The 21,395-nt window shown below is 53.2% G+C and overlaps 1 protein-coding gene and 1 non-coding gene across 3 annotated transcripts in view; both read right to left on the reverse strand.

The window, feature by feature from the left end:
- Nucleotides 1-2,126: 2,126 nt before the first annotated feature.
- Nucleotides 2,127-21,395, reverse strand: part of RNF220 (ring finger protein 220) — a 219,361-nt gene continuing 200,092 nt past the window's right edge. The window contains exons 5-14 of one of the 2 annotated variants that reach the window (XM_029949088.1): nucleotides 21,035-21,077; nucleotides 17,815-17,936; nucleotides 17,313-17,445; nucleotides 9,119-9,215; nucleotides 8,840-8,926; nucleotides 8,647-8,702; nucleotides 8,430-8,508; nucleotides 4,138-4,246; nucleotides 3,920-3,994; nucleotides 2,127-3,171 (exon numbers count right to left, since the gene is read on the reverse strand). In XM_029949088.1, the coding sequence (XP_029804948.1) occupies nucleotides 3,100-3,171; nucleotides 3,920-3,994; nucleotides 4,138-4,246; nucleotides 8,430-8,508; nucleotides 8,647-8,702; nucleotides 8,840-8,926; nucleotides 9,119-9,215; nucleotides 17,313-17,445; nucleotides 17,815-17,936; nucleotides 21,035-21,077 (873 nt within the window). In that variant the 3' untranslated portion in view covers nucleotides 2,127-3,099. The remainder of the gene's footprint in view (nucleotides 3,172-3,919; nucleotides 3,995-4,137; nucleotides 4,247-8,429; nucleotides 8,509-8,646; nucleotides 8,703-8,839; nucleotides 8,927-9,118; nucleotides 9,216-17,312; nucleotides 17,446-17,814; nucleotides 17,937-21,034; nucleotides 21,078-21,395) is intronic. The other variant, XM_029949089.1, reaches the window with a different exon arrangement.
- Nucleotides 18,451-18,561, reverse strand: LOC115300512. Its single transcript, XR_003912684.1, has one exon. It is a non-coding gene; the product is annotated as a U6 spliceosomal RNA (small nuclear RNA).

The following is a 21,395-nucleotide window of genomic DNA, read 5'->3' on the forward strand; positions in this document are numbered from 1 at the left end:
GTGGAAGTGCCTGGACAGGCCTCTGCAGGCGTATTGCAGCGGCTGTGTGTGGACAAGTGCAGGTCAGGCTGCTGATTTCTGTGGCATTTAAGCTGTGGAGGGTTAATGAAGTGGGGAGGGTGGGATTGCTGATGAGCCCCAGGGTTGATCTTCACCTTCTTGAAGGGAAGGTGAGCTTTGTGGGGAGGTGCGGAAAGTAGGGTCAGGCCGGGGCAGGGGCTATGATTGCTGCCCCAGGGCTCCGGAAGGGCAAAGCCCTGCAGCATGAAGCACCATCGGCACAGATGCCACTTAATAGTTCACTCAGAGAGGCTACTATGCCCTCCCGGCCAGGGAGCCCGAGGGGAGCTGAGGATGCAGAGGTGGCAGGCTTGCCTGGGTCCGTCACAGTGCCAGGAAGCCACTGGTCCAGACAAGCTGCAAGGTGTGTAACAGGCAGGCGGAGTGGGGAGCAGGAAGATTGCAGCGCCATACAGGCTTGTGACAGGCTAAGTCCGTAGCCCTGAAGACGAGAACCAGGCGAGGGGTCATTTGACTAAAACAACAAACTCCATCTTCTTGAGAGACCCACTTGGATCTTCATCTCCAGGCAGGAGAGGTGGCTTCAGCCTGAGAGTTCTGTATCATCTCTCGTTCTAGAAGTCCCTGCTGCACAATGATGACACATAGTAGGTACTCAATAAATGTTGATTCAGTGAGGTTACTGTGGTATTCAAGGGACTTGGCGGGGCAGGAATGGGCTTTGAGAATTTGACAGACAGTGAAGGAGATGGCTGGCCAAGTTCTGGGTGGGAGCTGACCCTTGATATTCTCAGGGCTGACGGACTCTTGTCTCAAGAGCTGGGCTCAATCTGCATCTGTCAGCCCTGTGGGACCTCTGGGATAGCTGTCTCCAATCCCTATGCTGTGGTTGCATTCCTAGCCATGGCCAACAGGTGGCAGTGCTGCCCGAGCCATGAGACCAAGCTTAAGGATTCCAAGGATCCTGAGGCAGGGTGGGCTTCATGCCCTCATGTGGGGTTAGTGTCCCATATTTGAGAGCATATGGCTTCCAGGGTGAGAGTAACCAGCCAGCAGGGACCTACTGAGTCCAAGACAAGGAGAGGGGAGAGTTGAGACCTGAAAGGAGCCAGCCAGATGGGAAAACTGGGCATTACCCACTTCTCTTCCAAAACTTAAGCCATTACTGGGGCTGCTGTGCTTTGGCAGGCCACATACGTTTCCTGGAATCTTGGGCCCCAGGATTCTTTCTCCTATTTAGGATATCGATGCCATCAAGCTGGCATGGGTCTGAGCAGGGCTTTCACTGGGCTCTGGCACCAGGAGGCAGGAGCTGCCAAACAGGTCCTATTCTGTAGTATACACACCGCCAGCATCCAGACATCGGTGTATCTAAGGTGAGAAGTTTGGGAAGGTGGACGATGGGCCTAGTGTGTGGAAAACGTATAAAGGAAAGGAAAGGACTCATCTGCAGCTTGGAGCACCTGCCAGAGCACCCCGGGTGTGGATTACTCCCTGGCAGTGGGTAGCCTTGGGGATGATGATTTGATAAAGTGCCATCTTCAGTGCTGGCTGGCCAGCTTTAGTTCCTGACATGAGGGTCCACCTTGGATAACTGGGGTTTCTGCTGTAGCTATTTGAGGATCTAGTCAGTAGCTATACTGGGGTGTTGGTCACTAGAAAAAAAGTCGCAGGGATGGAGATGGTTGTTCCATTTTTGATCCCTGGCTCATTTCTGGGGACTAGAAAGGTATTTGGACTTGAGGCTTATTTTTACCCAAGCTTATAGCTGCTTCTGCTCTAGATTGGGGGATAAAGCTTGCATCCCCTCTGTACCCCCAAGCTCTGACCTCTTCTGTGATTAATGAGCTGACGATTCTGCATCGATAAGGAATTAACCTGGAGCCCCTACCCATCAATAGTCAGGAGTCCAGGTCCCCAGCCCCACTCCCACCCGACGGAGTGCTTCAGGCCGCCCACCCCCAGTGGACCAACCCTGCACTGCTTCTGCTTCATGGGGACATCCAAGTCCTCTTCCCCACACTGGTGCCAGGAATTAACCCTTGTACTGCCTCTGTCCATACCACCCCATCACCTACCCCTTCCTGCACACATACACGCAGGCAGCAGGTGTTTATATTGGTTTAATCCATGTCAAATGTAGTTTACAAAGGGAAAGGACAAGTACCTTTGTATAGAATATACAGACACAGCATCACACCATGGGGCCCATGGGAGGGGCGGGGGAGACCACTTTCCCTGGGAACAGCAGTTCTAATCCCAGGAATGGTTCTTAATAGAAGGCTGGGCAGCCAGGAGCATACTCATCCAGCCCCGATCTCAGCCCCTTCTTCAGCTCGGTTCCCATTTCCTGTGGCTCCCCTCTCTCCCAACTCCATATAAAGAGCCCCAGGAGCTAAGTAAGACTAAGGAGAGGATCGTGTCCCTTGGGGCATGTGCCCCATGTCTGGGGGAAGAAATATACACCACTGAACACCGAGCACGTGGGAGAGGGAAGGGATACCATGGGGGAGAGAGAGAGAGAGAGGCAGGCACCCTGAGAGGTGGATGGGCCGAGCCCCCAGCCAGCCCTGAAGGGGGCACTGCTTCCAGGAGTTCTTAAAAAAAGAAGAAAATCATACAACCAAAGGGGTGAGGGTAGAGTGGGGGCTGAGGGGTTGTCCCATTTATACACAACATTGTAAACATACACAGTCTATATTACATGTGCTTCAGTCTGGCGTTTGCATGTCTGTCTGTCCGTCTGTCAGTCTGGGGGCTGTATCTCAGGAGCCTTGCCCAACTATTCCCCTTCAACTCCACCTCCTTGCCCCACCCTGGGAACAGAACCCAAACAGGTGTGGTCCTCAGTTTTGGTGGGAGCCAGCAGGCAAGGCCTGGGTCTCAGCCTCCACTCTGGCTCCAGAGAGTCCTGTGTGTGTGTGTGTGTGTGTGTGTGTGTGCGTGCACATAAACGTGCACGTGTGTGTGCATGTATGTACATGGGAAACTGTGTGCAAATATGTACAGGAGGGGAGGGTCACGTCACAGAGTGGGCAGGCGGGGCTGCTCCAGGCAAGGCCTGATGGAGTGGCTAGCTCACAAGTAGATTCTCCGCAGGTCTCCGGGCGCTGTGATGGTGTTGCACTGAGGGCAGAGCTTCTTGGCACCCTGCGGGGAGAGCGGGGAGGGCTCTGGTTATACATGCTGTGCTGTGTATTTGCTCACAAGAGCACCTGGGCCCGCGGCCATGTCTCCCTGCACCAGTTGTATGCTGACATCTTGGTCCTGTCAGCTCAGGCTGGGGGTGCACGGGCGGCCTCTGCAAGTAGGCAGGCATACTCCTGTGTTGGGGGGACGCCAGGATCAAACCGCCTGGCCAGCCCCGCAGCGGGAGCCCGGGTAATGAGAACAAGACTGGGTCCAGCTGTGGCTGCCTCGGCCCTAACGAGATTACATGCGGCCTTTGATCAGGACACAGAGCCCACGTCCGGGCCTTTTATTGCTGTCTCCGGGCGACATTTTAATGGCTGCTCCCGAGCAGCGAAGAACAGGGGCAGGAGCAGAAGGAGCTTAGTAATGGCAGGGGGAGGGGCTGAGGCTCTAGTCCTGCTTACCCACACCCAGCCTCCTCCTGACCTGGGATCTCACCAATATGTGTGATACAGCGGGCCTTGGGGGTGGGCAGAGCAGGCAGCGAACCCATGGAGGGAGAGAATAAACCTGGTGGGGGAGGCAAGACGGGGGCGGGGGGAGGGGCTGAAGGGTGACCATCCTGGTTTCCCGCTGCTGTGTCTGATGCTCGTGCTCTCTCCTGCTCCTTGCACCTCCCTCCCCTCAAGCAGGCTCAAGTATAAGCATGGACATGTGGGCAGCACCGGAAGTAGCCACCCACTCCCCAACCCCCATGCCACCTCACCAGAGTCCGCAGCCAGCACTCCTCGCAGTGCACATGCCAACACTGGATGGACGTTAGGGGCATCGAGTAGGAGTCCTAGGGAGGAGGTGGGCAGAGAAGGGGTCACTCTGAGGCTGGCCCACTCTCTAAAGGGCTCAGATCACAGTGCAGAGGCCCTTTCCAACCCCCAGAGGGCACTGAAGCCTGACCAAAAGCATCCCAGCTTCCTTTTCTCTCACCATACAGATCAGGCATTTGTAACGGTCCCCACGGGATAGCTGCCGTTCAAGTTCCCTGACCCGGGCCTTCAGGGCCTCAAACGTGGTCACAGCTGAATCTTCGGTGATTCTGTGAAGAGGGTAGCATGGTTGGGCAGGCAGCAGGCTAACATCTCTAATCTGAACCTCCAGCCCACACCTCCCCTAAATTTCTAGAACTGTGTATACAAATGTCTCCCAGATATCCCAGCCCCCGCCCCACCCCCCGCCCATTCCAAATATGTGAACACCACTTCCTGGAAATGAACTCATCTTCTTTGTTCTTCCACCTCCATCCTGGTATTTTTCCAAACCAGATACGTAGGAACCATTCTCAAACCATTGCTTCCCAGTCACCCTTAACACCCACAATCTGTCATCTAGCTCCCACTATCTGTAGTCTCTCCACTGCTACCACGAGTCAGGCCCTCATGAGTTCTATGATCCCTCCACTGACCTGAGTGGCCCCTCTGCCTCCAGATCCCTCATTCATTCTCCCAGCACCTAGAATTTTGCAAACTTGACCGTTTCTACTTCTAACATTTCAATGTTGTCCTCAGAATAAAGCTCTCCCAAAACCCTCGTAAGCTGAGACCAGGAGCTCCTTGGTCTAGCCCCAGCCTGCATCCCTCAGCGCCCTGCCACACTCGATGCTCTATGCACACCGAACTATAAAGCTGCTCCACACGCTCCACCATTTCTCACTCCCTTGGCTTCTTGTAGCACTTTCTGCTTCCTCTGGGCCATCCCACCTCCCAACTCACCAGAAGCCTTTTCCAACCCTCCTGCCAGCACCACCGCTGGTGGCTGTTCCCCTGTGCTCTCCAGCACCCTGCACCGGACTCCACCACAGCAACACAACTGCAAACGTCCTGGTCTCCTGTGCGAGGCGTAGTTTCCCAAGGGCAAGCTGCCCAAGCCACCAGTGCTATGAACAGCAGCCCCCTGGCAGGCACGTGAGTATGAGTAAATCTTTGTTGACCAAGTAGCCAGTCTCACTCCTGGGACAGTCTGATGTGGGGACTGCATGAGTCCTACAGACCAGTCCTGGGCCACAGGCCTGGCCCACCTCAAGGGCTCCTTGTTTCTTCCTGAGCAGGCACATCAGATGCCCTGATGCCAGGTGCTCAAGTCCTGCCCACAAAAGTCCCTGTAACTTCTTGAAGACTCTGGACTGCAATACTAAACTGCAGTACTGAACTGGCTAGTGAGTAGCTAGGACGCTTCAGAGGGTGATCCCTTCTACCCCTCCTAAAACAAGTGGACCGAAAGAACCCGGAGTTCACCGAGGGAGAAGAGTGCTTCCTGGAGAAGAAAAGATGCTGCTGGAGATGGGCCTTAGAATAACAATGATGATAATGCAAATAAAAGAGCCAACATTTATTAAGTACTTACTAAATGCCAGAGCCTGTAGTGAGGGATTGAAAATTCTTTCATTTACACCTCACAAAAACCCCATGAGGAGATTCTAATATTCCCATTTTATATATGAAGAAACTAACGCAGCAGAGGAACATGAAGTAGCTTGCCTATGGTTCACGCAGAATGGGGGAGGTGGGGTTCAAACCCCAAAGACCGATGCTGTGATCAACTGAGAACTACATGACTAATGTTACAACACTGGAAATACTCCGGAGAAGCAGGGTCTCCAGGTCTAAGGGACCAATAGGCACACAGCCAAGAAGAGACCCACGTGGCTGTAAGGCTCACCTGTGGGTAAGTAGAAAATGCTGAAGTGGGAAAGGAGATCCTATCAGAAAAGATTTTAGGGGCACAATCAGAAAGTGAAGTTTATTTCACAGGCGATGGGAAGTTGCTGGGGGTGTTGGAGGAGGGCTGTGACAGGGTAAGAGCTGAAGAGCTGAGGTTACAAGGAATATTCAATCAGGAGAAAGAGCAGACTGAGGGAGAACTCTAAGTGTGGTGCAGTGGGACGGAGATGTTCTCCTAGGGTGACCTGTTCTGCTAGCTTGGAGCAAATCATCGGCTCAGAAAGCTTACAGAGGGTCTTGCCCTGCTGGGCGTAAGTGGTACTGGGGGGCATAGGGAGGATGGTAGGTAACATTCCATGGGCAATAACAAACTTTGGTCTCTGACCTCTCTTAGGGCACTAGCAGCAACACAGAATATGACTTCCTGATGGCTCTGTCCCTATGTAAGAGATGCCCTAGATCTATTATCCATAGGTCTGTGACTCTCTTTCTGCCCTACCTCTCTCCAGGGAAGCTGCAAAGGGTTTGACTCCATCTCCTCTGGCATTGGCTGATTCTCTGAAGTGTCCATTCAACTTTCCAGATCTGGAAGCCTTCACCACCCCCTCCACCCTCACTAACACCAGCACAGCTGGCAGTTCCCCTGGCATTTTGCCCAATGCCATGTGTGCTACCCCATCTGCTGGTAAATTCTTGGCAAGGAAACAAGGATGGGTAGCTGTGCTCCCTTTCTCTCCCAACGACCAGGCTGGGCATTTGCCTGGTCCTATGTAGTTATTAAAAAAAACTAGGAAATGAAGGCCTGGAGCTGGGGGCACATGGTTACCACAGAGCGGAGCACTCTCAAACCCCAAATCAGAGGAGTTAGAGGTAGAAAGGCAAAAAAATGGGCCCAGGAGAGAATGAAGCCATCTTCCCCTTTATATTCAAAAGCTCCAAGGCCACATCCAACTCTAGAGCCCGGCTTACTGTGGATCTGCTCAGCACACACCTGGCCTCTAATCTCAGCTCTGGTGTAATACGCAATTCTCTAGCTCCTGACCCAGGCTGCTTGTGAGTTATTCCGAAGACCCTCCAGGGCACCGAGCAGAGAATCTCCTGGAAGAAGCCATGGCATCCTGTCTTCCTGCTTCTCCTAGGTCATGAAAAAGATCTAGGGCAGGAACCCGTGTTGTGTACCAGGAAGAGAGAAGTCAGGGGGACTGAAGGGTCCCAATCTTGGCAGATCCAGACCCAGTGGGGATCTCTGCATATGACGGAGACAGTCTATGATACATCCCAGAGAATCTTGCCTACTGGTGCCTGTGCTCACACAGGTGGGACAGAAGTCCCAACTTTCTCCGGTCTTGGATGGGTAGTACCTTCATGGATGGCCACTGGCTCTGGCCCCCTCTTCCCCCTCGGGCGCCATCCCTGATTAATGATCTTGTCTTTCTGATTTATGAGCAGCCCCTCCAGACGAGGGTGGGCGCCCCTTATGGCCCCGCCCGCCCCGCTCAGCTGGAGTAGGAGAGAATTATTAAATAAACATCCATACGTCATTCCCCCCCCCCCGCCCCGCCCGCCCCAAGCTGGTTGCGCCAAACCCATGCGGCCCGCTCCAGCACTGACACAGAGCAGCTGTGGTGATTCATGGGCAGCCGGGCCCCGAGCCGCGGCCCATACATCATGCCAGCAGCACTCGCGGCCCCAGCCGAGATAAACTGATCAACCACAACGGGCTGGAATGAATTTATGACAACACAAAATGGAGGGAAACAAATGGGAGGTGACCCTGGGCCACCGACCCAGCCCTGCACCGGCCTGCAATCCACTCTCCTGGCAGGAGGCAAGATGGAACACTGGCCCTGGAATGAAGAGGCTGCCTTTTAACCCCAGGAAACCTAGCCTCCAGCAGAGAGGGGTGGGGTGCGGGGAGTTAAGCAATGGCCAAGAGCAGCAACTCCAGGCAGCCAGAGCTGGACAATGCCACCTCTTGGGGCCTGAACTGGCCTTGCATGGGATTCTGGAAAGATAGTAAGATGCCGGCTGATTTCAAGTCCTTGTGGCTCCTGGGGATCCAGGCCAGGGGCTGCCCAGCCCCATGTGAAGTGCTAACAGATCCCCTTTTCCCTGCCAGAGAACCCAGGCCAAAAATTCCTACCAGAAGTGATGAGACCCAATGCTCCTGCCTAAAACCCACTGCGAGCGCCACCCGGGACAAGAAAAATGAAACCAATTTAGCTCCCGATTAAGAAACAGAAACTGGAGATGAATCAAGTGCGCCGGCTGGGCTGGGCGGCCATACATCACATTCCCGGGCGGAGGCTGCCGCAGCGGGCAGGCAGGCAGGCGGACTACTCCTCCCTCCGCCAAGACTCTCAGGGCAGTGGCCCAGTGATCAATTCACAGAGTCATGCTTAGCACCAGCTGGGCCCCAATGCCCGTCGTGTGCCCAGGGCTGCAGGACTAAGCTGTGTTCTGGAGGCCAGGAGCCTTGGCAGCAGGATAGCAAAGAGCCCTTCTCTCCCCTCTCCCACAGGACACTGAGGGCCCCCCTCATCCCCCTGGCCAGACACTCACTTCTCAATGTCACTATTCTTGCAGGTCTTCTGCATGGCCTCTTGCTTGCTGCTCTCACCATTGCTGGTAGATGGCATCTCTGCTGGAACAGAGGGGCAACTCATACTCTGGCCAGACTGAGTAGCACAGGTGAGGGGCTGGGCTTGAGTCAGTCACCACCACCCAAAGACGTCCCCGTCTCCCCCATTAATTACTCCTCTGGTGGGTCAGGACTTACCGTCACTGGCCCATTTAGAGAACTCAGGTGTGATGCGTGTGCTGGGAGGGCCACCACTAGGGAAAGGAACAGACGGAACAAAGTGAGCTCTAAAGGCAGGCAGGTGAGCTCTGAGAGTGGGTCCTAGGCTGACCCCTGCCTCAGGACTTCCCACCCCTTTATCCCACCCACCCAAGCCTGTGCCCACACTTGCTTTAGGACTGCACCCCGGAGTGCCTCTCTCTCCTTGGCTTCACCAGGCTCCTCGCCTGTGCAGGGGATGACGTCAGCTTCTGTGTATCTGGCATGGTGGTCAAGGACAACAGATCCTAGTTTACAGTAGGCCATGAAGGTTGAATCCTAGTTAAAGCTGAGAACTGACCCCAAAGTGGGGTAGATGGTATGGGCAAGTACCAGAGGTGCTGGCTACTTTTTAAATTCCCTTTGACCTGTCCCACCAGCCCCATCTTGTCCCACAGTGCCCCAAGGATACTGTGGCTTCCCATACTCCAGAGTGTCATCCCCATCCACATCCAGGTCAGCATCACTGTCCGGATTCTCCTTGCCGCTGCACATGACGAAGCCAGAGCCTGTGGGAAGCAGGGTGTGAGGACGGCCAGGGGCCAACAAGACTAGGCCAAGAGTGCCCCTTCTGTTCCCCCTAGGTAGGGGTCACATTTTGGCCAGGTAAGGCTCAGAAATTTGGGCATGGAACACAGAAAGCCAATTACTTAGGTACTCCTGGCTCTGACATTTCAATCCCTTTCACTCTGTGTACCTCATCCTTCTCTGCCACTTCCTGCTGCTCCTAGTGGTCTCTGCTCATAAACTAGCCCATTCATACACTATGTCAGGTCCTCAGGAGACACCCAAGCTAGCCTTGCTGCCCACCTGTCTTGTAGGTCTAAAAGAGCAGGAAGAAGACACAGAAATTCAGGTCTACACAGCTATCCCCACCCAGGACCTGGGCATCCCTGTTTTCCATGGTCCAGCCTGACAGTCCATCAGAGGGAAAAGCAAACTGGCTAGGGCCAGTCAGAGCCACACAGGGAGACCCCCCAGCCAATGTCCTGATTTTGGCCGCCAGGTCCTTGCCAGCAAAAACATCAGGCAGCTGTTCAAATATTTGGTGTCTGAAGCGCCTGACATTAATTATTCATCTCCACCTCACTCAGCCCAGATTCCTGGACAAGTGCAGTTATAAAGGGATTAGGAAGGGACAGACAAGGGAGGATAGGCACGCACACCTGCTTCTCAAAGCAATTCATGAAGGCAAGCAGGCTGGGTGGAGGCAGGGGCCACTGGCCAGGCAGGTGGCTATCCCTACCAAGGTGTGCTTGGCCTAGCCACTGGTAGACCCTTGGCTAATGGGGGAGGGGGAGTTGCTGAAGTCACATTAGGCCCCCTTACCTGCCATGTGCTTTGATACCCAGGACCACCCTTCCTGATAGCCAGGGTCAGGGGCCACAAAGCTGCTTGCTTCTCCATCCCCTCCCCCTGACTCCTCTCAGTGGACTTAGACCATACCCTATTGGCCAGCAGAGCAGCCTTTCCAGGATAGAGAGAGATGAAAATGATGGAATCTGTGGCAAGAAGAAGCAGAAAGATAATCCTCAAAGAGATGAGGAAGCAGTTCAGGGTTCTGTCTGAGGATCTCAGAATTTTCTTTGTATCCATTCTTACCGCTCTCATCAGGACAATAGTCTTATAATGGGTCCTCAAGCTCTTGTCTGTTCCTTTATCCTGCTTACCATATGGTTCTGGCCTTTCCTTTCTCAGCTCCAAAACCAGCTATGGCTTCCCACTGCATGCACAATCTTCTCAGCTGGATCCATCAAGATGTGGATGCACCTACCTCTCCACTTTTGCTCCTCCTCACTTTACTCCATAAACCTGATGCCTACAGACTGTTTACTGCTCTTCGGATAACCCCAGCTTTGAGACTTTTGCTTATGCTATTCACTCCATGTGGAACGTTCTCATCTTTCAAGTCCGTTTCAAAAGCATTTTCTTCCTGATCTTCCTTCTCCCATCTACAGCTCTGGTCTCTGGTCTTACAAAGGCTCCATCCATCCCAAAGGCAAAGAGCACGAGGCAAAAAGAGAAGCTAGGCACTGCCTAGGTTCCACCCCTCCCCGACAATCCTCATTTCCCCTCTACACCAAGGCATCAACAAACTGGAGGCAGCAGGCAGGTCAGCAGCAGGGCCATTAAGCTGAGAAAACACCAAGTTACAGCTCTGTCTCCTGTTCACGGCCAGGTGTCCTGACAAGCAATTCCCTCCTTATGGGTGAGTGGCACCTCTATAAACCCTCTGACAGTTTGGGAGACAAACTCTGCCATCAATCAGAATGTAGCTATCAGGTTCACTTACAGCCTGTGTCCCCGAACCCTGCCAGTGCTCCTGCCCTGCCATACATGCAGCTCAGCAGTCAGCCTCCTCTCCTCGCCTCAGCCTGGCCCTGCCCAGCTCTGCCTGGTGAGTGGACAAAAAGGAAAGTAAAGAATCCATGGTAAAGCTGATAAAACAGGGTACCCCAAAGTTGCCAGGAAAGGTCCTAGTTGAGGTTCCTCAACACAGAAAGCAGCCCTATGGCCTGAAGTCGTCTCCTCTACTAGACCTAGCACAGGCCTCCTACTCCAGTGGAACCCAGCTACTGTGCTTCCCCAACCCTGTGTGTTTGGTTGTGCTCCTGTGCCTTCGTACTCCTTGTTATCTCTTCTCCCGCCTGGTCTACAAAACAAATGCCTGCTTGTTTTGCAAGTCTGACCTAGCTCAACCACACCTCCTGCTATGAACTCACAGTGCCTATATGCATAGTTGCTCCAAAAATACTTCCTCAATGAACTCACCTCAGGAATATTCTTTCAACCTTTACTGAGCTCATCCTCTGCCTGGCTTGGCATTGGAGACAAAGAGTTTCAAGATCTGATCCCTACCCTCAAGGTGCTCAGTGTAGAGACTTCCCCAGGTATTTTTTACACAGACAGGTGTCCCTTCCTTGGTGTCCACATAGACTCCTGTGGAATTCCAAAGTCTTATTACATGTACTGTCACAGCCCCTCACCAACTGAAAGCTCAGGTCTGACTCCCTGCTGGGATCTCAGCACCATCCCGCAGAGCTAGCCAGACCCAGAGCAGGTGCTATACAACACAGCCCAGCAGAAATGACTGAACACTGATGATGCGGTTTTATTAGGTCCTGAGAGCCCTGTGTCAGAAAGGAGGCTGAGGTGTGAAGCTATTCAGGACATAACCTTCCTTATCAGCTTCCCCTGGCTGGGTGGTGAACTCCTCCTGCTGCTCTGACCAGCCAGGAAGGGGAGAGCATGGCACATCTCTCTGCCAAGGAAAAGGCCTGTCTCTGGTCTGAGCAGTTCACTCTGACCCTGACCCCATCCTGCAGCGGAGACAGATGTTGAGAACAGCTTCCTACCCCCACAGGTGTTCAGAGCAGGCTGCCACTGCCAATTCCCCCTCTTATGCTGCCCCGGCCTGCTCCAACCTCCTTCCCAGCACATTAAACTTTATTTTCTTAATGAAATGTCACTTGCTGACTTCTGGCAGAATCATAATAAAAAGAAACGGCCATAAAGCCATTTTATGCAGACAGTGCCCCCACCAGCTTGCCCGGCTCCCTGCTACCCCCCACTTTGAGAAGAAGGCTCCACAGTCATTTTATGTTCTCAGCTGCTGGCACATCCCAAGTCAGTACTCAGAGGCAAGATGGCACACAGAGCTCCTTTCCAAGCCTCTGGCTCCTGTTCTGTGTAGCTCTGGGGATAACAAGCAAGCTGCCACTCCTGCTGCTGCTATCCAGGGAAGGGACTCAGCTCCCTGGACCTCCCAGATGACCTGGAGTACCCTTTAGGCAGCAGGGGAGGCCCTTGCTATGGCTCAGCCCCGCCTAAAGTAGCACAATGTGTTGGGCTGCTGTCTATAAGCAAACTAAGCCTGATGTTCAATGGTGCTCAGCAGAGTGGGTTCTGGGAGGGCAGACAGTGTGAAAATCCCTTCCCTGCAAATGAATACTTAGCAACAGAGAAGAAGAGGATTCGGCACAGAAATGATAAGCAAGTCTAAATTTTATAAAAATGACCCCTCTCCCATAAACTCATTTCTTCCTGGCTCATGGAGGAGAAGGGGGGAAAAAAAAATCAGTGTTAATTTAATCAATCGATTAGGTGATCGATTGAGAAACTGGAGATGCCCGTTTACTGGGGGCACTAACGTTCTGAAACCTGAAACCACACAAAAAAAAGGAGCCATCAATTTCCTCACCTGCTGCTCCTAACAAAACCAGAGCCCAGGGAGAAAGGAAAGTCTTGGGGCCCTTGAGAGGCTATGCTCTGGTGGGGGTGGGGGTGGGGAGGAGACAGGGGCAGCAGCTTCCGGAGAGTTTTACACTGGAATTAGTTACAGATGCAGTTACGGTGTCTTGTGTAAACGCCATCGATTGGGGAGCTGACAGTCTGGGGAGCTGCGATGCGGGACAATCAATCGGCCTGCAGTGTCACCTGCCACCTCGCTGAACAGTTGACAATGCAATTATCCAGTGTGGAGGCAGGGAGTTGGCGTGTGTCAAACGCACTTAGCCACTTTCCGGGCCTCCTCAATAACGTGTTTCACTGCCTCACGTCAGGAGAGACGCAGAGAGACAGACGCCGTTTAGAACCATTGATACTTGCTCCTTCTGCCTGTACTCCCTCTGTCCCAGCTTAACAATTGTGTTCCAAAAGGCGATTAAATCCCCCCCATCAATCGCCACAGGGGACAGAAGGTGCCCTGCTCTTTGCCACCTCTTCTCACCCCTCCCACCAGGCAACAGTTATAACTAAAGGCGGTAGGGAGCTGGGAGGCGGCAGCCGTGACACTCCTGGTATCAAGACTGCCTCCAGCAGTCGGCTGTTCCAACACCTGTCACTGACCAGACAAGGCAGCACGGCTGCACTGGGGGACATTTTTAGCAGCTGGAGCTCCCATCTTCTGGGAACTAACATGCCAAACAGGGCAGCAGCTAGGGGAAGGCCTATTTCTCTGTGCCCTTGGACTCACAAAACCTCTCATTTCCCTACTCAGAATCTTGTGAAGTTTTAGCAAGCAACAGTCAGTTAAAAAATCTGTGCCAGAGCTGCCCTGTCTGTCCTCTCCATGAGACTTGGAACCAGCCTAAATCTAAGACAGGAACCTAAGAAAGATGTAGTCCCTGGGCCAGGATCTGGGCAAGGCGGAGGCCTGAACAGCAGTTCTCTTAGGACCCTCACTCTCCCTCCCCTCTACCTTTTTGCTTCAAAGGGGCTCAGTGTTGGATTCTAGCATTGAGTCTCCCTGCCAGGGCTCAAAGACACAGCTGCAGCACCTTCTATTTCTCGTGCAGACTCCTGGAGAATTTTTCCATCTTGCCACTCTTGTGCCTGCCACATCACTGTCACCTTATCTGAAACCAACCATTCCCATGTCGTTTCTTCAGCCTGTCCATTCCAGATATAATGCGCTCCAGGCTCCCCAAATCCAGCTGGGTGAACTTCCACTGGCAACCAATCCAGGGGAGGAGGCTCACCATGAGTCTCTTCTTTAGGGACCAAGACTAGAGACAGAAAATGAGGAAAGGTGTGGCTCATCTGTCACATACCTCCTTTGACCATGGATTGGAGTAGGTTTGTCCCCAAGGGCTATATAATGAGGTTTTCCCTGAGACCTGCTGCTCTAGCCCAGAGGCTTCTTGCTCTGCCCAGGGCTGGCATGGTGCCCTAGAAGAGCATCTTTTACTCCTAGCTGCTAACCTGTCTTAGGGGAATGTTGGTGAAGCACTAGCCCCCTGGTCACCCTTTATGCAGTTATAATGCTGGGTAGGGGGAAAACGGTAGCAGGTTAGCAGACCTAAGGTACTGAGAAGTCATCAACTGCTTAGGCACACAGCCCAGAATTTCTCGGTGGACTAAGAAAACCACTTCCCTAGACACTGGAAGTTTTAGGTCTTCCAACCTACTCTCTTGAAATCTTGATTTCCTTTAGCTTCTTAAAGATCTATTTCCAGCTGGACTATCTAGGTGCTTACCTGTTCTGTCTGGTCTTTTATTTTGTTCTAAAGTCCCAATGCCAAGCACTCCTGGGCCTGAGCAATCCAGTCCTTACCCTCAATAGCTACAGGTCCATCTGCAAAGCCTGTTCCCCTCAGCCAAGTGTCTCAACCAGAACTCTTGCTTGTTCACTGGCTCCACAGCAGATTACAGTCAAGGTAACAGATCTGCTCCATTGAACCAGTTCCCAGTGGGCCTGGTGGGAAGCTTTGCTGAGGATGACGAAGGGGCCCTGGTCTGGAGGGAGGGACAGGGGATGACCGGATACAGGAACTTATCTGCAATTCTTCAATTCTTTCATATCTAACAAGGACAGCAATCTCTGTTCTGTCAGTATGCTCAGCGCAGCTTAAATGGGCCTCACTGCTCGCCTGCTCATCCTGCCTCTGCTCCCTCTCTCTGAAGTCGGCCGGGCAGCCTCTTCAGCCGGCGTTATCACTCCCTCTAACCGGTCTTGGCAGGCAATCTAATTCCTCCTGAAAAGGTCACCGCCATTTTAACTGCCTTTCAATCACATTAAGCACGCGCTGCCCGGCTTGCGGCCCGGCCCGCCCGGCGGGCGATCAATGCGCCACAGTGACACCAGCCTGCCTGGCGGGGCCACACCCAACCCCCCAAGAGTTGGGACCTACCAGTCCTGGCCAGGGAAGGTAGACTGACAGATGGCCAGTTTCTGCAGACAGGGTTTCAGGGGCAGAGGCAGGCGGGATCAGCCAGGGCCTCCTTTGATGCTCCCCCTCACCGAGGAGCCTCAGCCTTCTCTGCTCCACTGTGCCCCACTCTCTGCCTCGTGGCCCCCGCTGATCTTGCTGTAAAACAGCCTTTCAAGTCTGCCTGTCTTTTGACTGCACTAAGCTGTTTAAGAGGCAGCAGCGGCTTCTATCAGGCAAGCTGGAGCCATTCTCTGCAGATAAAGGCACCTCCAGCCCTGCTCCCTCTTCAAGCCTCACTCTCATTCTCGCTCTCCAAATCGCTCAAAGAAAAGCCCCCTTTGAACTCCCCTCAGGAATTCTTGAAAGGAACAACCTCACAGTGTAAACACTCAGGGAAAACTGACACCCGCCCAGGGCCTAAGAGCACCGCACACCCGCTCTGCAAGTGCATCCCAGCGCAAGGAAATACTGTCAAATCAGCAGGCCTTATGCAGCTTTATCCCCCATAAGCCTTGTCTGGTGCCCAGGAACCATCAGGTCCAGATCTGTGCCAAGAAACCTAAGAAGTTGCCACAGTAATGGAAGGCGTGAGTATTTCCAGCTGCCAACAGAGCGAACCCAGAGCAGCAACCTGCAACTGACCCTGAATGGGCTGCACCGGACACCTGCGTGTACATTCCCGAGATCTGGTCTTTGCCGCTCATCTCCCCAGGGCCTCAGGCACTCCCAAACTCTGGGACAGGACCACAGTGAAGGGGCAAGTGAACTCTCCCGCTCAGGCTTGGGCTGATTTACCTTCCTGATCTATACTCTGGTTTGCCCTCAAATGCTTGGGAAATGTGAGAGAAGCCCAGAAGCATAATGCCCCACCTGGACTTGCCACCCCTTCATGAATCCAGTCTGCACTACACAGCACTATGGAGACCACTCTTCAACACCAGCCCATGGAGCAAGGCCTCAATAAGTCAGACACCCTCTTCTCAGCTGCTGTGAGACTCCCCAGGTACCAAACCCACCAGGACTCCCAAGGGTGTTGCCCAGAGAACTGGAGGCAGATGGGAAGCAGATTGGTTCACTTAACGATTATAAGTTGCAGAGCCAGCTGTGCTAGTGCACAGAGAGCCGGAGGCCAGGAAACAAACTGCTTCCCCTTCTTCCTGCCCAAAGCAGGGCAGTCTGACAAGAGGACACGGCCCTGGACATCCAACCCGTGTACTGTGTGACCTGGTGAGGCGTGGGAGACTTCCACTGAGAAAAGTCACAGTCCTCCAAGGATCTGGTAGGGTAATGGAGCTGTGCAAAGTCCTGCAGACCCCTCTGCAGCAAGTGGAGAGCCCAAGGGAAGCAAGGAGCATCTGGGCCCAGGCCTCTCTTGCTTCAGGGCAGAGGGCACCCAGGGAGAAGGGATGGGATCAGAGCTAAAATTAGATTCACCAATGAAGCTCAGGGGAGGTCAAATTTTGCCATAACTCACTCTCTCCTCTAACTGATTTCCCTGACGTGGGGCTGAGGAGGAGGAGGAGGAAAATCCAATGTGTTTGCCTGGAAGCCCTCAGGGCCCCCAGTGCTGGAGGTGTACAGCAGGTTGCTAGATTCTCATTTATCAGCCTTAAGAGGGATGGAGTGATAAATGCATAACCGTCCCTTTAATATTTTATGCAGGTGCTAACGCGGCTTGGCTGTCACCTTCAATGCATCACCCGAGGCTGAGAGCCCCCCTCGTCATTCCTAGCTTGCAGCCTCACAATTCCATTTCCCCACCCAAATACATCCATTTTAATATGCACATCACAGGCAGGCAGCACGGTCACAAAGGAGCCCCGCCAGCAGCAGTTCCCACGTGGTAGAACGGGTGACCAGCCACCAGCCCTGGCCTCTTGGCTCCCAACAGATGGATACCCAGCAGAGGCCTGGTCACCAGAGTGCCACTGCTTATGTGTCAGCTGCTTGTACCTCGGAAACCACCTTCCAGGAGAGTGGTGGCCCGTATCCGCTTCTGCCCGCACCACTCATATTCCTCAAAGCGGTTGCTGTTCTCATGCTCGATGTCCACAGCATCGTCCTCGGCCACACAGGAGCCTTCCCTCTGTGAAGAGCAGAGTAGGATCATGCGGGTCCCAGGCCACCACTACCTGCTCCCCAGGGTCTACAAGGAAGGCATGGCCCCAACCTCCAGCTTTGATGAGCCAGATGGGCCTCCAGATCTAGGGCCCCTTTCACGTAAACCAATCTGGAGGTCGAAGACCTGGGCCTCTTCCCAATTATTTTCCACTGAAGCCCCAGGGGAGGAGTGGAAGAATGAAAGCAAAGGAAGAGGGCAAAGAACAGAGAGGAAAAAGCTGCTGAGACCACATGGAGACCCCAACAAGCCCATAAATCTGGGGGCAGCCAGCAGCTAGTGTAGGGGAAGGGAGGTAGGGAGGGGTGAGGAGGTAGGTAGTGATGGCCCCTCTACCTTAGAAAGGCAATGCTCCACATGCCTACTCATCTCCTGCTCCGATCCTGCCAGGGGGCGGTTGCACAGGGGACATACCTGCCCTTCATCTTGCTTCCTCCGTTTCATTTTCCCAATCCGAGCTGCATGGAGAAACCGAAAACAAAGCACAAAACAGGCAGACGGTCATTGTAGCTCCTACGGTCCCAGTGGAGCTGACACATCCTGACCCCTTGCCAGCCATTAGCCCGTTTGTTCAGTGCCTGATCTGGACCTCATTATGCAGCGCCTTCTGCTCCTTTGGGGACTGAGCCTTGCAAAGAGCACCTAAGGAGACTGGTGCGAGGCCAGTGAAGTGACCACCTTGGCCACAGCTGGCTCAAGTTCAACCCATACTTCCCTACCTCCAGTCCTCAGTAAGTCCGATGAGCAAATACACTCCAAGTTGCTAGATATCTGCCCAGAAACCCAAGACCATGGGCTCTCTTAGAGAAGATCTCTTGGCTAGAACCCAAGGTCTCTCCACGGGCCCAATTTGACCTGCTATTCACTCATCACCCTTGTGTTCCAGGGCCAAGGGCACTGAATAGTATAGCCCTTAGTATGCTACCTAGAATCCCTCAGGAAAATTTTCTCTCAAGTCCACTGATACACTAAAAAAATTTTTTTAGAATGCTTGATGAATTTGCATATCATCTTTGTGCAGGAGTCACGCTAATCTTCTCTGTATCATTCCATTTTTAGTATATGTGCTGCTGAAGTAAGCACTCCACTGGTCCCATTTTACAGAAGAGGAGACTGAGGCCCAGTCATACAGATATAGAGAATATGAATCAGAGAGCCCAGGGTACCTTAAGAGGGCAGTCTTTACTGTGCCTACCCAAACCTATTCTATCATTTTGAATCAGTGCAGGGGGCTGGCAGGCCCCCGAAACAGACGGCTGCCTGCCACACTGTCCCGCAGGGGGCTGAATTCCAAAGTGCACACTGCAAGCCCACAGCACTGCTAATTAAGGCTGAGAGATGCAATCATTTCTAATTAGCTCACTAATCCCTCTCTGCAGCCCTCCTGTCACTGAAGCAGGAAGGGGTCAAAACAAGGGACTGCCCCCTCCCCCTGCAATAGCAGAAGTAGAGCTAGCCACTCTGAGATCAGAAGGGATTGGAGTGGCGAGCTAGCAAGGGAGAAAAAGGTTCCCCATTGCAGGGCCAGGAAAAACTTTCTCATGGATATTGATCCTCGTGGGAAGCTCACGAATGCAGTTTAGGTAGGGGGGACACAGATGAAAGGTGATGTTACAATTTAGAGCTTCAGCTGTGTATCAGGCTCAGCATCAAACACCCAACACAAGCTAGTTCATTTAATTCTATATTCAACCTGAAGCAAGGCTGTATTACCCATTTTAACAGAAGAAACTCAAGGCTCTGAGAGAACAAGGTACTTGTCCGAGTAGCTAAGAAGTGACAAAGGCAGGATAAGAAATCAGGTCTGACTCCATAGTTTAGGATGCTCTCCTGTCCTAAGAGTCTCCCCACTGACTGGTAGCAGCAGCAAGACTGATCTGTGAGGGTGCTAGGGTAGCAAGAACATGCATCTGGGGACTTAGCTCTTGCCTACTGAGAGTTTGAGGCAGGGAACTACTCCAACTCCAAAATAGCAGCTCTAGAAACCAAACCAACAGGAAAGCCATCATCCCACGAGGGATGGCATGAAGTGTGAGAAATCTTGGTCTGTAGCCTGGCCCTTATCTTCAATTTCCTGTGCTCTCACACAAGAGAGGTGACTATGTTTTTGTGTCCTCCTTGATTTTGTGGACAAAGATCTAGATCCCTTACCCTTGACTGTCCTAACACTTGGAATTTCAGGCTTGAGCCACCATGGCACCCTACAACCACGGCTGGGAGGGAGACGGGATGCTAGATATCAGAAAGGCAAGGGGGCCCTGGTGGCTCTTGAAGCCTGGATGGAGCAGTGTGCCAAATACAAGGGGCCTACCAGAGACACTGATGACTGAATAAAGAAATGAATCTTACATAATTGCCAAGGAGGGCATGATACAGGACACTGTTCTTGCCCAAGCCACCCAAGACAGAAAATCCCTTGTAATCCCAGGAAAGCATCCTGCTGGGTTAGACAACACCTGAAAATTCGCAAGGCATTGCCTTGCTGATGAATGAACTCACCATTCACCTTCTAAGTCCTGAACTAGGCTTAGGAAGATGTAGCTAGGGAAAGGTCCGTATTTGCTTACGGAGGTTGTGTGGCATGGTCAGAGAAGCATGAGCTTTGGAGGTAAACTTCGGTTTAAATCATGGTTCAGTTACATCCCAGCTGTGTAATTTTAAACAAATTACCTTCACCTCTCCCAACTTCAGTTTCCTTATCTACAAAATGTGTTACCACTTTCCTCTCAGAAGGGTTGTGATAATGATGCTTAACATGGTGTCAGCCCACAATGAATGCTTTCCCTTTCCCAGACTGGAGTTCAGCCAGGCAGCAGAAACCAAGTGGCAAGAGCTGTCCAGAGACCTTAAAGCCCCTTAGGGCCAACACCCAGATATACCGCACCCATGTCAGCACAAAAAGCTAGGATCATCCAATTGTGTTCAGCAAAGAGCAATGCTCCAGAGGTTTGAATCCAAAAGCGGGGGTGGGGGGCGGGTGTCGTCAGGTAGTGCATACACGACGTGCTTTCAGAGAAGGCCTCTAAGAGCTGTCGAGCCCACGCTGATCACCTTTGTGAAATGTGGGCCGACTGATAACTCAAAGAGCCCTGGGATGAGTTAGTTCCTGTTGCCGTGGGAACTCCAGATCTCACTGCATTGTCAAGTCTCAGCAGAGAGGCTGTATTCACACTACTGGGCACTGATTAAAAACTGGAAGAAAAACATTCTCAGCGCCCTGCCGGCTTCTACAGTGAGGTCCCAGCAGTTTGCAAATTCAAAGCTGAGCTCCCGAGTGGAATTGTGTAGCTTGTTCCTCATTCTCTGGTACTTATTGCCCACCAGGGTTCTTGAAGGCCTTCAGAGAGGCGTGGGCAAGAGCTGGAACCATAACCTCCATTAGACAGACGGGGAAACTGAGGGCGGCCACCTCGGTTAGCACATTCTCAGGCGCTGTGACTGCGACGAAGCCAAATGGCCCCAAAGTCGAAGAGACCCAGGCAAGCCCGCAGCTTCAGGCAGTGAGGGAGGGAGGAAGCCGGGGGTGGGGCGGAGGGAGGGGCCGGGCAAGACTCACCATTCAGTCGGGTCTGCCGGTTGGCTCGCACTCGCAGGAAGGTCTGGGAGAAGATCCCGGGCAGAAGCAAAAAAGAGAGCGTCAGGCGCGGCCTGGAGCCCTGGCCCCCGCCCAGCACTGGACCCCAGTCCCAGCCTGCCCCGCCCCAAACAGCCCGTAAACAAACCTACTTCCTCCCTCCCGCCGGCCCCCCTGCTCCGCCGGCCGTTCCGGGCCCTCGGCATAGCCGCCGGGGGATGCTCTAACGGGACCCCGTGGCCACCGCACGGTGCCGCCCCAACCCCGGTCTCCGGCGCTCCGGGCCCTGCGGCCGCCCGGCCGGCGAGGGCGGCGATGCGGGCGGATTCCCCCCGGCTGCCCG

This window comes from Suricata suricatta, chromosome 8, assembly GCF_006229205.1.
Source record: "Suricata suricatta isolate VVHF042 chromosome 8, meerkat_22Aug2017_6uvM2_HiC, whole genome shotgun sequence".
Taxonomy (NCBI): domain Eukaryota; kingdom Metazoa; phylum Chordata; class Mammalia; order Carnivora; family Herpestidae; genus Suricata; species Suricata suricatta.